Source organism: Phoxinus phoxinus (genome assembly GCF_949152265.1).
Source record: "Phoxinus phoxinus genome assembly, chromosome: 2".
NCBI classification, from domain to species: Eukaryota; Metazoa; Chordata; class Actinopteri; order Cypriniformes; family Leuciscidae; genus Phoxinus; species Phoxinus phoxinus.
Genome location: NC_136877.1, coordinates 52,858,334 through 52,874,192, shown reverse-complemented (window position 1 = coordinate 52,874,192; position 15,859 = coordinate 52,858,334). Strand labels below are relative to the sequence as shown.

Sequence of the window (15,859 nt, the reverse complement as noted above, 5' to 3'; positions counted from 1 at the left end):
CACCACCAGGATGGTCTCTTCCCTCCATCCTCCCCAACACCACCAGGATGGTCCCTTACCTCCATCCTCCCAACACCACCAGGATGGTCTCTTCCCTCCATCCTCCCAACACCACCAGGATGGTCTCTTTCCTCCATCCTCCCCAACACCACCAGGATGGTCTCTTCCCTCCATCCTCCCAACACCACCAGGATGGTCTCTTCCCTCCATCCTCCCCAACACCACCAGGATGGTCCCTTACCTCCATCCTCCCAACACCACCAGGATGGTCTCTTCCCTCCATCCTCCCAACACCACCAGGATGGTCTCTTCCCTCCATCCTCCCAACACCATCAGGATGGTCTCTTCCCTCCATCTTCCCAACACCACCAGGATGGTCTCTTCCCCCCATCCTCCTAACACCACCAGGATGGTCTCTTCCCTCCATCCTCCCCAACACCACCAGGATGGTCTCTTCCCTCCATCCTCCTAACACCACCAGGATGGTCTCTTCCCTCCATCCTCCCAACACCACCAGGATGGTCTCTTCCCTCCATCCTCCCCAACACCACCAGGATGGTCCCTTACCTCCATCCTCCCAACACCACCAGGATGGTCTCTTCCCTCCATCCTCCCAACACCACCAGGATGGTCTCTTCCCTCCATCCTCCCCAACACCACCAGGATGGTCTCTTCCCTCCATCCTCCCAACACCACCAGGATGGTCTCTTCCCTCCATCCTCCCAACACCACCAGGATGGTCTATTCCCTCCATCCTCCCAACACCACCAGGATGGTCTCTTCCCTCCATCTTCCCCAACACCACCAGGATGGTCTCTTCCCTCCATCCTCCCAACACCACCAGGATGGTCTCTTCCCTCCATCCTCCCCAACACCACCAGGATGGTCTCTTCCCTCCATCCTCCCAACACCACCAGGATGGTCTCTTCCCTCCATCTTCCCCAACACCACCAGGATGGTCTCTTCCCTCCATCCTCCCAACACCACCAGGATGGTCCCTTACCTCCATCCTCCCACACCACCAGGATGGTCCCTTACCTCCATCCAAAGGGAATGTCCGTTCCCTCTACGCCAAAGAACTTGATTGCTTGCTGGGCTGTTAATAAATGTTTAATTGTCACAGTATTTATTCTCCCGAGTCTTTCTGGTAGAACTGCATGTGCCGATGCCACTTAACCCAAATGCCCCAGCAACAGCACGGGAGAGGAGAGCTCATTTAATAGAAGAGCTGCTGCATCGTCCCACATCGAGTGAGCCCACTCTGTCTTTGTGACATTTCTTTATTTACATTTTGTTAAAAAAAATCAATAGCAAACTGTAACTGAACAAAAAAAATACAAACGGAAAATGAAAAGTTGAAAAGATTTAAACAGAAGAACTATAATTATTTTTAGATTTGCGTCCGCCCACAAAGTTACTTGGGTTTCGCCTTTGATACTTGCGTTTCAGATCCCTTGAAACGAGAAAACTTGAAACTTAAAATAGAGTCCCTTGTGTCCAACACAAATGTTTCTCAGGTCGAGCCGACGAAGTACTCCCTCCTATTCAGGACAGTGTTGAGTACGCTCCCTTAGAGCTGGAGCATTAGGCCCAAGCCCATGCCCTTGATATTCTGGAGTAGAAGGCCCTATATAGAAGCCTCCTTTACAGTCTGGTTGCATGAGATCTGTACTCTCCTTGTTTAAAGGGTAAAAAGCGTTATGTTTAGTACATTGCTCGTGTTGGCAATGTGAATGAGTATGTCAAGCCTAGCATACCTCTGGTGGCTATATCTGCTAGAATTTGATTTGCTACCAAGTAGATGGCCATCCTCGGTCCACCTTGAAGGAAATCCTCAGGGTTGAGCTAGGTTCTTAGCATTTTAGCTAATGAGTGTCCTGGCTCCCTAAAGTGGCGCAGACGGATATCATGTCCAGCCTCCTGGTACTAGCTCTTTAGTTTTAGACTTCAGACGTTTTATTGCAAGAAAATTATATCAGTCAGAAGAGACCGTCCTTTCTGAAAATAATAAGAAAATAAAAAGGATATTGGTTTAAACACAATAATACACAATAGTAGGGGGGGGGGGGGGGGGGTTGTTCGTATCACACATTGAGTTTATTAGTGAATAAACAAATACGTTTTTAAAGTGTTTTGTTTTTTAAAGTCTGCAGGAGCAAAATTTGCTGAAACCTGTTTGTCATTCGATCTCCTGGAATGCTTTTCTCAGCTCACTTTCATCATTTACAAATCAAATCTGGCGATACGAATGTGATACAAACACCAGAATGCAAATGTAAATCTTGTGAATACGAGGGCTGACATGAGAAAAAATGATTACACGACCTGCAAATCTGAAATAAACTGAATGTCGTCACTGTAACTATCAGAAACTGTTACCTTTTTTATTATTTCGACTGCATTTGTTTTAATCTTTTTTAATTTATCTTATATAATCACTTTACAGAGTTTCCACATGAATCTGGAGGAAGATTAATAGATTAACACAAAGTTTGAGGGTTTGATGATCTCAGAAACAAATGAGTCTGAACTTTGTGTCCCAGACTGAAGCACGATAAACAAATTCTGCAAAACAAACACTCGTCGGTTTGAATGAGGATTAGCAACATGACAGAAAACACAGCTCTCGGGAATAATTTATTCATCACTGATGCACGAAACTGAAAAGTGACAGTAGAGACACTTATAATGTTACAAAAGATTATGTTTCAAATAAATTATGTTCTGTTGAACTTTCTCTTCATCACTGAAACCTGAATACAGAAACCTGTATCACGTTTATATGATTCATGAAGCAGCAGAAGCATTTTCAGCGGTGATCAGAAATGTTTCTTGAGCACAAAATCAGCATATTGACTAGAAGCTGAATAATTATAATCATATTACCTGAAATCTTACATCAAGCTTTGCCATCACATAAAATTAAGACATTTTAAAATATAATATACATGCAGCATTGGTGAACATTCAGAAACAAAATTATCGTACTGACTCCATACTATATGTGTACAAATTAAAAATAAAATGACGTAAATGTTGGTAGATTTCTTTAACCAAGTTAGGGTTAGGGTCATATTATACAATGCAAATATGTTAATATTGTACATCATTCACAAGCCAGACGTCAGTGGGTTTGATCTGGTTGGGATCCTGACATGCTTTGAATGTTATTTTCAATGTAAAACACGAGTGTGTCACGATCAAGCACGTAAAAGAGCACGACAGACTCCTCAAACTGACCCGGAGTCGAAGCGTTCAGAGCAGAGCATTGGTCATGAGGAGCGCTGTGATCTTTGTGCTGTTATCAGGTGAGTCTGGAAAAACTGCTTCTTAACATTCATTATCAATGACTTCATGTTTCTTACCAAAGTTTCATCTTCTGTAAATCAACTGCTTTCATTCAAGTCAAAAACATTATTTAACATCACAGAATCAACCAAAATACATTCATTTATACCAACAAAACTCATCTGTATGGGTTACATCATAGAAATATCTCTTTAATAGCTTCTTACAGTCTACAAGAGCATGAACGTGTTCAAATAGGCTACATTTAGAGTTACAAATGCAAATACAAATCCTCTGACTTTACACAATAAAGGCTGTGTGATAAATCAAATACTCATATTTAGGGATGCTCGATATATCGGCCGCCATATCGGTACCGGCCGTTATATGTTCATTTTTCATCTTATCGTCATCGACCAGATTAGAAATTTGGCCGATATAACCATGCGGATGAATAATGTATTATTCCTGCAGCTGAGGGTTAGGGTGCGCACTGTCCAACCTGATGGTTTTGAATCGCTTGAAATATGATTAGAATCACTTTAAAACGGAAAATTCAATTCAATTCAAATTTATTTGTATAGCGCTTTTCACAATACATATTGTTTCAAAGCAGCTTTACAGAAAATGCATTTCAGAAATGTACATACAAAAATACAGTTAGTTAATCATGTATAAATTTAGGGCATAACATATCGCCGGCGTTGGGTCGTCTCTTCACAGGCGTCGAGTCGTCTCATCACAGGCGTTGGGGCATCTGAAGTCTCCATGAGAGGCTGGATACATAACTGGAGCTGACGAACTCTATTTGAGTTATAGGGACAGGCGTCCCGAGATAACAACAAAAAAGGCAGATGGGAAATAATTAGCGTAGCTGCTGTTCATAATATGAATGCATTTGATCTGATTTAACTGTAGTATAAAAGGTATGAGATGCATCATGTGAATGCTTGGCTAAAGAGATGCGTCTTTAATCTAGTTTTAAACTGGGAGAGCGAGTCTGAGCCTCGGACAGTATCAGGAAGGCTATTCCAGAATTTAGGAGCTAGATGTGAAAACGCTCTCCCTCCTTTAGTGGACTTAGATATCCTAGGTACGACCAGAAGCCTTGAATTTAGCGATCTTAAAGAGCGCGATGGATTATATGGCAATAGAAGATCTCTTAAATACACAGGAGCTAAACCATTTAGGGCTTTATAGGTCAGTAACAATACTTTGTAATTGATACGGAACATAATCGGTAACCAGTGTAGAGATGATAAAATTGGTGTTATATGATCATGTAGTGGGATTGCCCCTTTAAGGATAATTGCGTGGCCCCTTTAAAAATAGTGCCCAGATTAGGTTGGGTAATCAGGTGGCAATATAAATACAGGTGAGATCTCTGTCCTTCATGACCGCATGCTGATGTGGGTCTTGTATCTCCTCCACTCCTCAGGAAAGGTATGTTTTGTTGACTTGAAGGATCAAAGATGGGAGGGAATTATAAAATTAGAATATGGGTGTTTGTGGGGATTTAATTTAGTTCACTTGATAAATTTGCTTGTTCGGTATAATTGTAGATTAGTCGGGTGTGTCCAGGCATGGCTAGTGAGCATGTGAGTGTCATACACTGGAAAGGTAATTTTATTTTTCCCTTACCCTATTTGTGTGATTGAAATGTGAGTGGGAAGAGAGAAAAGCCCAAACAAAAATGTCTATTTGTCTTGCAGAAGTTTCCAGCTGCTGCTTTGCTGCTGCTTAAATAGCGTGTCCAGTTTGGGACGCGGGATTTGTATGTGTGCAGGTGATTGCACGGAGTGTCTTCCGTTGCTTGTGCCTGCGCGGCGCTCACGCTGTTGCATTGAACACAGGATCGAGCATCGGCAGTTGCTATTGCCTCATACCACGCTCACGCGGTTGCATTGAACACATGATTAAGCAACGTCAGTTCATTATTGCCTTTACCACGTCCACGTGGTTTTATTGAACGTCTTCAGCCATTATTCCCATTAAAACTCTCGCGATCGCATTGAAGATCCTCGTCTGCACAACGCTCACGTTGAAACACGCTGTAACTCCGTGGCCTTGTTTCTGGCGCCACCTTTTCCGCTGGTGAAAGTACAGTGAGTGGTATTAATGTATTGTCTGTGTAAGTGTGTGCAATGTTTCCTTGAAATTGTTGTTTCTTTTGGTGTGCCTCATTTCTTTATTGTATTATTGTTATGATTTTTGTTATTAGGTTTTGGTTATTACCCCACATATTTAATTTGTTTATTTTGGTTGTATGTATCAGTTTTCTTTTGTTCTACATTGATACTGCTTGACTGCAGATCTGTTAAATTTGTTTATTTGGTTGGTTGCATTATTTCTTTGTCTTGCTCTACATTAATGCTGCTCTAATATAGAGCTGATTGACTTGGTTTATTTGATTTGTGCTGAGTGGGGTTAACTACTTATTTGATTTTTTTTTTTGGTTTGGTTGGTTTGAAGTGCTTGTGATTTATTTTGGTTGATTTGAGCAACAAAATGTTTAGCAAGGAAGGAAACAACCGTATCCAATGTGTTTTCTGGTTTTGAGTGCTTGACTAGTGTATGCCCCTTTCCCCCCCTACAAATTGATCAGAACGGGGCCCCCCTTTGGGCTGACTTATTAAAGTGTCTTTTATTATTAATGTTGAGCTCAGCTGTTTTAGTGATTAATTGATAAATAAAATTGTAGACTGTGGTATTGTCTCTGCTTGTCCTTTTCATTTATTTGAAAGCCTGTTATGGAGGGGGCTTGAAAATTTCTAGTCTTATTAGTGAAGTGATACCGCTCGAACGGTTACAATCATATTTTCTTGACCTAGTAAGAACTCTAGCGGCTGCATTTTGGACTAACTGTAGCTTGTTTACGGAGGATGCAGGACAACCAGCTAATAAAGCATTACAGTAATCTAGTCTCGAGGTCATGAATGCATGAACTAACTTTTCTGCATCAGAAACTGATAGCATATTACGTAGCTTAGCAATGTTTCTAAGGTGGAAAAAGGCAGTTTTTGTAACATATGAAATATGATTTTTAAAAGACAAGTTGTGGTCTAGTATGACACCCAGGTCTTTTACTGTAGAGGATAAAGTAACAGGACGTCCATCTAGATTAAGGTTGTATTGTAAGAGGTTTTGTGGGCAGTTTTTTGGACCAATCAGTAATACCTCCGTTTTCTCTGAATTTAATAGAAGAAAATTACACGTCATCCAACATTTTATATTGGAAAAGAGAGCAACATGTTTGTATAAACATGAGAACATCATTATAATAGTGTGATTGGGACATAGTGAAACTTTTGTTTTTGTAATTAGGCTCTCAAAAGTTATATAAAAATTTGGATTTCGATGTATTGGTCAATATAACGGTTATCGGCTTTCAGATATAAAGAATTACCGTATCGGTATTGGCCAAAATGTTCCTATCAGTGCATCCCTATAACAACTGATTATTATTTTTTATAATACGTATGCACATACATTATATTTCAGTTTGCATTGTTATACTAAAGGTTTCAATAACTACTGTTAATGCATTGATTATTTGACTGTATTCCACTTTCCAGAAGGCATGAGATGAGGTGTTTGCATGTTGTGTTTCAGCGCTGACGCCCGTGGCGTTCTCACAGCTCCATGACTTCATCTTCGTGCCTCTGGCAGTGAACTGGTCCGTGGCTCAGACCCACTGCCGACAGCATTACACTGATCTCGCCACCGTCAATGACAAGGAGGACAACGACAATCTGCTAAGAGTGCTGGGTAATTTAACCGGTTGGATCGGACTCCATCGGACTTCGAATGAGTCTCCTTTAATCTGGTCGGATCACAGCGGATCCACGTTTTCAGACTGGGCACCTGGCCAACCCAACAATTACGATGGTGTACAGTGGTGTGTTAATGTCTTAGAAAAGCAATGGAATGACCAGGAATGTTGGAAAAAATGTTCTTTCGTCTGTCAACTTGGTGAGTTGATCATCTTAACACACATTCACACAAATGTTTTCCTTAATAAGAAATTAAGAGTTACATCTAGTTGAATGTTTTTAGCCTCACAAATGCAGAAATATAATCAACATTGCCCTATATTTTGATTTTATTACTGTTTTTAAGCCTCTGTAGTTTTTTTCTGATATCAAATGCAGTCTTAGGCTACAGTCTTTTATCAGGATTTAATTATCATTACATGTATGCGGCCTCATACTTTAACTCTGTTTGGAAAATTATCAAATGTGATCAGTATTTTACCCTATTCACCTGTAGTGTCTCGCCTTACTAACTAATGATCGTTGCGACAGAAGTGAATCAATCAAAACTAACTTTAGCTGGAAAATATTTTTATTCAAGAACGGCTATAAAGACTAAACAATCTCTGTTACCTTAAAGTATCCGTTTATTACTGTAAAGCCGCTTTGAAACAATATTGTTAAAAGCGCTATATAAATGAAGATGACTTGACTTGCAAAGTTTTGTATGTTGGTGCGCTGCATTTCTGAGCATTCTCCCTGGTTTCATTGTCTCTTGTCTCTTGGTTCTTGGTTCTTCAGGCAAAAGCCTGTCTCTTGGATTCGCTTAGATTATGATTCTGGATTACTCTAATAAACTGCATTTGGACCTCATCCTTCTTGTCTCGGAGCAGTTTGTAGATTATGGGTCTGCAATAAAGATTCTGTTACTCGATCTCAGTTCACGCGTTTGCAGACGCAACGTGCAGATAATGGGTCTGCATGTATAATATGCGAAGGGAATTGAGCAGACGGGAATTTCCCTTTATCTCTTTCTCTTGTTTGTGTGCAAAATAATTATGTATTCTTTATTGTTTGAGCTTATAATATGAAAATTCAGCCTGTCATTCAGACCATATATTATCGTCTGCTTGTTCTGGCTGCATTTAATTTTGATGAAATTAAATGTTAAATATTCTTCCTATTTGAAGTCTATATTAATACACTATTCAGCCTTTCACCTAAACCGTTTCACTTGTCTGGTTGATATTTGGCTGTATTTAATTTTTGAGAAAATTAAATATGTACCCATATGATCTTTCATTTAATTCTGAGGAAATAAATGGTGAAGTCCCGGGGGGGAATGGATAACACCTCATTATATGGTGCCCATCTCCCTTCGGTGCCCTCCAGCGAGTTCTAGTCTCAGTGTCTGACTCCCAGAAGGAGCGTTTAAGAGGGGCCAGTTCAGTTATTTGCTGCCGGTCATCCTCCACGAGGAAACTCTACACTTGCGGAGAGCACCAGCTGGACCCAGTTATCTGCCCTGTGGTTGCAGTGCTGGAGTTCCTGCAGGAGCGTTTCTCCGCAGGTCTATCCCCCTCCACACTAAAGGTGTACATGGCGGCCTAAGCTGCTTACCACGTCCCTTTAAGTGGTGTATCCTTGGGGAGAGCTGCACACATTAGTGAGGTTTTTTGACATTCACCTCGGCTCCACTCCGAGGCGCAGGCGCAGATATTTCACTTGGACAGTCACTTGTTACTATGGCTTTTCAGAAGCTGTCGCGGTCTGTTTTCAGGGGTGCTTTATAGTTTCCTGGTCGATGACGTCACCCGCTTATGACGTCTCGTCTCGCCATTGGACTGATTGTACACGTGCTTCACGACGCAATCACACAGGGGCGTTCCCACCGCGTCTCGACGCAGCGTCTCAGGGAACTAGGGTTACATATGTAACCTGAGACTTTTAATTTATATAATAGATATAATAGATATAATATTGATCAGGTTTTTTAATTAATGAACAACAATAAGGGTGACATCAATCTTGAATGGAAAGTTGTAGTAAATTATTGTATACCCAAATTGACATTTAAACGTTTTTTCCTTGAAAAAAATGTCTTCATGCTTTAAAATAGCTTGAATGTAACTCTACACCCTTGACTCATTTACTATAAGCGGTTCTATGAATATGCAAATGAGCCCTGCCTCCACTCACTCACTCAGCCCAGAGATCCACTGGTTGACGATCACACGTTGATCTGATTGGTTACAAGGTAGTGTGTGACGTCAGAAACACCAGCGATTTCAAACCGTGTTTTTGAGACTGTCTTTGGTTCACTGCAGTTTTAAGCAGAAAATACTCAGCAATGCTGTCGACTTATGAATTTACACATGGTGTGTGTTAAAGCATATTAAAAACACCACATAGACACATAAATGACATTAAAAACTTGATTTTGAGCACAGGTGGACTTTGTAGATTCTAAAAATCATGCTTCCCCCATAATTGTTGAATCACGGAAGCTACACCTGCTATTTTGCCAAGAGACTATTATTATTTGAACACGTGTCATGTGTCAGACAGAGAGAAACTCAGGCATATTAGAATAAGGCTACATGAGAGAAGGTCTTCATTCTAGATTTCTCTATTCCCCATTATTCTATGTTCTCACCCCATCATGCTAGATGTAAATGGTTTCTGGGTTTCTCCTTCCTTACCCCATAATCTCTATATTTCCTCCTTCCTCTCACCCGGTCATCATGCCTTAATGCTTCTCTGAAGTGGTACAGTACGATTCAGCTTATATACATCACAGACAGACTTACAACTTCCATGTAAGGTAACAAAACATGTTGCTTTGAGCTTCTTAAAATTGGAACATATATGTCATATGTACACGTCATGCTTAAACATGGTGCAATCCACTTCCATATTAAGAACTATCCTTGTTGTTTACATTAGTGATATACTTGCTTCAGTGGACACATTCCTTTCCCTGCAAAGAACATGTTACATAGCACACATACCTCTAAGCAAAATATAGCCCTACCAGCTCTCTGCTCAGCACACATGTACAAACATAGTCTGACTTCACAAAATACATTATGAAAGGATAAAGAAAATTAATAAAGAAAATTAATACTAAAAAATAACATTAAACAGTCCATTTTTCAGTCTTCAGTCCCTCCACTGGAACTACGACAGTCAGTTCCACACCTTCACTCCACCAGTGGCCACCTAATGAAACGATAGTGAGGAAAAGGAAAAGCAGACCAAAGAAAGATACGATAGAAAAACAAAATAAAGATACAATGGAAACATAAGGAAAACACAAAACGAAAAACACAAAGGAAAAACAAAACAAACAAATAACCCCAACCCATGTTATGTCCCCGTATACTATGTGTCTTTAACATCTAGGTGTAAGCATCTAAAATTAACCCCAATCATCTAAGAAAAGAAAAACTAAGAAGTCTTCACCGATGCCTTGACTCGTCAAGTAAGTACTTAACTACTCAAGTTCCCGGCTCCAAAATAATAAACTAAAATAAACTTTGATGTTAAAGGATCCTATCCCTTGGGGTTGAAAATCAGTAAACGGGTGTTCATTGTTTGTGAGGTTGTGTTTTGTAAGTAATGTAGCATGTGTAAAATCTCTTATTTCACTCCTTATTTCCCATTCTCGGTTTTATCCATTTGTTATCAAAGGAGTATTTATAAAGTTATCTTTAATTTAAATAATGAATTTATTAACCCCTGTTATCCAGACTTATCTTGAGTTAGCAAAAACAATCTTCATCTTTAACAACACCATGTCCAAATGCCATGTCTAATGATCTGCAACAAAACATTACTTATGTCTAACATAGTGAAAACTATGGTAGACATAATCATTCACATATGATTCAGGATCTAAAACTTTAGACAATATTGTCCATAAGGCAGCTAACGTTATATTTCTAAAATAAATTAACAATGTTTGTTTTAGTCTCCACAGAATTAAAGACAATCACCCTCATGGTCTCAGCTAGTTCTTGAAAACTCTTTCCCATCAGCTCTTTTGTAAATAATCTCCTTTCCTCAGGGTGTTCCCAATGGCATAGTTATATCAAGTTATGACACTTGTCACATCCAAGGAATGCGGTTTCTGGTGATCAGGCATTGGAGAGCTCACATTTTTGGGCAGACTGATGTAACCCTCAATGATGCTGTTGGCCTAACAAACATCTGCTCAACCATAACCATCTCACATAAACACCCCCCTTCAGGATAGGTGCCCAGTGGCGGTGACACCCTGCCTAGGAAGTCCTCTGTTGGCCATTAGAGAATCTTGCCCGTCTTTGAGAAATCACCTCATGCTCACTGTAACCGCTCTTTCCCATTAGGAAATTTTAACAGGTATGTTCTGGAGCTCAGGAAAGTTCATTCAAGAGCCATCAGATCCATTTGGAATGCCTAATAGTGTAAACATGGAGACAAATTAATGACAGTTTTTAATCACCAAAATCCATTCGACATCTTCAAACATCAACATATCAATGCTGAGTTTATACTCAGTGAATCTAGTTATTACAACCGTCCATTAAGTGTAATGTTCTGATACATCAATAACCGGTAACATCCGCCCTGTTCATGGTGAAGACAAAGATGAGACAAAGAAGTTACTGGTCATGGGATAAACAAAAACAAAAATTCTCACCTCTATCATTCAAGGTAGATTATCATTTCTTAAAAAATTTAACTCCCAATTGAATTTATAATTTCTTTAAAAATCTCTGTGTCTATAATCTCAGACTGAGACACTGTGCTTTACTATGAATAGCTTGTTACTTATGCCACGGGCTCAAATATCAGAATCTAACTGACTTTGAATGAGAGAAAGACTTTGAGAGAAAGTCCAGAATGCCTCAGAGTAATTCTGCATTTTCATAACTTTTATAATTTCATTCTATTCACTTTTTACTCTGACTTAGTCAGAAATTACATGTTTTTCAAACAAACATCTTCATTATATTTTTCATTTTTCCTTATATATTTTCCAACTCACATTCTATTGGAGTCATTATCTATAATTTTTTCATCAGCTTGTACTTGTCAATTAATATACAACTATTATCATAGATCTTTCCTCAAAGTAATTCCTTAACTTCAATCTTATTTTTATCTCTTGTTCTTTTTAGACAAAAACTTAAATTTTGTAATGTTAAACAATTATTTACTTTTAAACCCACATTAACACCAGAAATTTCTGTTCAAAAGCTTAGCTTGTTTCTGTTCTTCTCTTCAAATACCCCGAATATAATGTTTTGCTATACAATTACTTTCGGTCATTTTACCACTCTCTGTGTTTACTAGAGAAGCAACAGGCTTTCTATTTATATCTCTGTGTGTCTGTGTGTAAAGGAGGGTATAGATTCCAAAGGAAGGGGCTGCTACTCCCTTCTCACTCAGTTATCTTTTCCTTCCTTTTTCAGTTTAACTCAAATCGGTTTCTTTTGTCTTCTTTTTTTTATTTTATTTTTTTATCTCAGATTAATTTCTTTGAATTTTTCTTTTCCTTTAAGTCTAACTCAGAACTGTATCCTCAAATATATTTAAACAGCTTTACGGTCAAAATCAGAATGCCCACGATTCTAGCTCCTATTCCATTGATACCCTTCTTCTTAGGGTTAAATCCTCTGCGTATTTAAACGTTTTGGGGTTTCTTCGTATCTCTATATACTTCACTGAGCTAACCCAGACCACAGACCCGCCACTTTAAACCGCTATAAATCACCGCTTGTCACACTATCCTCGCTTTCTTCTAAAACGATTCTTCGGTGTGTTGGAAATATTTTAGAGATTTTTCCTGCCATCGGTTTTTACAGTCTCGCCATAATCCAACCACCTCCCAGTCATAACAAGCTAATTGCTAAATCGCCTTACAGCTAATTCTAAATATTCAACTAAATGGTCTTCTTTCTAAAAAGGATCCATCTCCATCCCAGCATATCAAATAGTTTTAGAGGTTTACTTTTCAAAAAAACTTAAATAAGTCAAATTAAATTGAATTACTTAATTCAATTAAATTTTCCTTAATTTTAATTGTTTTAATTTATGTCTGACACATATATTTTTTGGCAATACATCTGGTACTTAAAATAACACAGTTCTTTTAAGCAGTCTCAGTCAATGTCTCAAATCATCCGGCAGACTTAAACTTTTTTAGAATAGAAAAAGTCTTACCTGGAATGACTGAGACAAATGCCTGAAGATGCGATCCTGTTCGTGACGCCAACTGTAGATTCTAAAAATCATGCTTCCCCCATAATTGTTGAATCACGGAAGCTACACCTGATATTTTGCCAAGAGATTTCTAATTTGAACACGTGTCATATGTCAGACAGAGAGAAACTCAGGCATATAAGAATAAGGCTACATGAGAGGAGGTCTTCATTCTAGATTTCTCTATTCCCCATTATCTATCTTCTCACCCCATCATGCTATATCCTTTCCCTGCAAAGAACATGTTACATAGCACACATACCTCTAAGCAAAATATAGCCCTACCAGCTCTCTGCTCAGCACACATGTACAAACATAGTCTGACTTCACAAAAAACATTATGAAATGATAAAGAAAATTAATAAAGAAAATTACTACTAAAAATGACATTAAACAGTCAATTTTTCAGTCTTCAGACTTGCATGTCTTTAAATATTCTGTCATAATGGAGAGTTGTTTACCTTAAAGGGATAGTTCACTTTAAAATAAAAATTCTGTCATCATATACTCACCCTCAAGTTGTTTCAAACCTGTATGACTTTCTTTCTTCTGCTGAACACAAAGGAAGATATTTTGAAGAATGTCGGTAACCAAACAGTTAACTGGTCCCATTGACTTCCATAGTATTTTTTTACCTACTATCTCTTTTACATCTCTTTAATGTAAATCCATAAAGTTACTTTTTTTCTGAATTAGCTGAAAATGTGTACAGCAGCTCATGAATATTAAGCATCAAACACGATTGTGGATGTTTAGAATCGGACATGACAAATTCACAACAAAAAACAAAAAAATTGTTCATCATCATTCTCCGATTATCTTGATCGTACAGCGTTCTTTATGACTTCATCAGTGTGTTCGTCCCACAGAGAAGAAGAAGAAGAGACAGATCGTGAGACTGGAGCTGAAATCAGGTCAAGATCTGAACGATCCGGAAGTGAAGAAAGAGATTTTAGCGAAGGTGAGTCCTCTTGTAATTCCACTGGGAAAAGACAGCAGAAATATCATCCAGAAGTCTGTGTTCTTCAGGTGGAGCAGATCCTGAAGGAGAAGGGAGAGTCAGCAGAAGCTAAACTTTCATGGAGAATCCAATCCGATGGGAATGTCTTCCAAACGAAGGACCGCGAGAGTTGCCAGACTTGCCTTTGAAAATAAATTGTGAACATGCTGTTCAAGCTTTTATTCAATCATGTTAGTTATTTACTGGGCAAATGCCAAACGGCAGAGGACGTCTATCGCTATTTATCTTCTTTCCAAATGTGTCTTGTGTTATCCCTCTGGGGTCTAAGGTGTTTTTGGGGTCCTTGAGATGTTCTGACATGCCCTGACATTTGTGCTTTTTTCAGTTTCTTATAAACATATTAACCCTTTAGGCGCCAGAGGTTTTTTCCTAAAACGTTTGATTTTGACATCTTAATTTCAAAAGCCTATATCTTAAAAGTGATAAAAGATAGAGACTTTCTGTAAATTAGAGAAATATTAAGGATGACCCAATGTTTATGTAGGGATTACATTTTCCCATCTAATTTGCATATAATGACGTCATATGGTGGCGGCCACCTTGGATTATAGAATTTTCATGAAAATTCACAAGTTTAAATGATAAAATGCGGCACTTCTTTCCCCCAAAAATGTCCCTCACCTTCTGTATGCTATATTGCACAATACTGAATGCTCAGGTAAATAGTAAGTAGTAAACAAACTGTGTAAATCATTACTAATAAATAGTAGAAACAAACCGAATGCAGGTAGTGGTTGGCCTTTTGCTGTAGAGATTTTCCATTTACTACAGTAGGCACTCTGATTATATATATATTACATATATATATTATTCATATGACACACAAACACAAGTAGACAAGACCTGTTTAGTTGCCCCGTGTCACACCGCCTCTGCTCCTGCTACGAGCAGCGCGGGCGCGGCCAGATCTGCCTCGCGCGCGCGCGCCGAGTGCGCACAGCTCGGACTACAGTCATTGTCATTTTGACTCTCCACGTTGCCCATAACTGTCATATGAATACTTTGACCTCATCTAACATAGCCAGTAGCTTTAGACAACGTCTCCACCACAATAATGTCGCCGCGATTGCGGAGAGGCACGGTCAGAAGACAAACTACATGGCTAGCGCGGTAAAAAAATCTCCCGCCTCGTTCCCCACAACAATAACACACCTGCTAACTTCGCGATGAACACTCCGACCCCGGGAAACATTGTTCCCACCACTGACATCGGGCAAAGGATCATCTACATTGGGCAAAGGATTCACCGTTTGTGCTTGGTGTAACGTACAGGCTATACTTTCACTTTCATAATCACCGTCAACTTCTGAAGGCAGATATTTCCCTTCAGAACCAGGGTCCGCGAATAGAAGACCCAACACTTCATTGTGGGTAAGCTTTATTGATGCAATTAGATAATAATAATAATAATAATCTAATGCAAATACTCGCTGACGTTGACAATATTGCTCTGATAAAATGGCTCACTCGCACACTAGCTCCGCTTTTGTTCGCGCTGATTCAATGCGCTCTAGCTCGAAGATTTTGTATAAAAACATGACGTTTTTTT

At 39.2% G+C, this 15,859-nt stretch overlaps 1 protein-coding gene across 2 annotated transcripts; it reads left to right on the top strand.

Annotated features, from left to right (window-relative positions):
- The first annotated feature begins 3,253 nt into the window (after positions 1-3,253).
- LOC306993328 (perlucin-like) lies at positions 3,254-14,556 on the top strand. Of its 2 annotated transcripts, XM_079603023.1 has the most exons (5): positions 4,688-4,731; positions 4,851-4,908; positions 6,901-7,260; positions 14,159-14,250; positions 14,319-14,556. In XM_079603023.1, the coding sequence occupies exons 1-5, from the start codon at positions 4,690-4,692 to the stop codon at positions 14,436-14,438; spliced, it is 672 nt and encodes a 223-aa protein (XP_079459149.1). In that variant the 5' UTR covers positions 4,688-4,689; the 3' UTR covers positions 14,439-14,556. The 2 variants fall into 2 exon arrangements, with proteins under 2 accessions (XP_079459150.1, XP_079459149.1); XM_079603024.1 differs by lacking the exons at positions 4,688-4,731; positions 4,851-4,908 and adding an exon at positions 3,254-3,308.
- The last annotated feature ends 1,303 nt before the right edge of the window (positions 14,557-15,859 follow it).

Excerpts from the sequence above, each read along its gene's own strand:
- LOC306993328 (XM_079603023.1), top strand. The coding sequence starts at position 4,690 with ATGCTGATGTGGGTCTTGTATCTCCTCCACTCCTCAGGAAAG. Across the intron at positions 4,732-4,850 it reads TCCTCCACTCCTCAGGAAAG|ATTAGTCGGGTGTGTCCAGG; the intron begins GTATGTTTTGTT and ends GTATAATTGTAG. Across the intron at positions 4,909-6,900 it reads GAGTGTCATACACTGGAAAG|CGCTGACGCCCGTGGCGTTC; the intron begins GTAATTTTATTT and ends GTTGTGTTTCAG.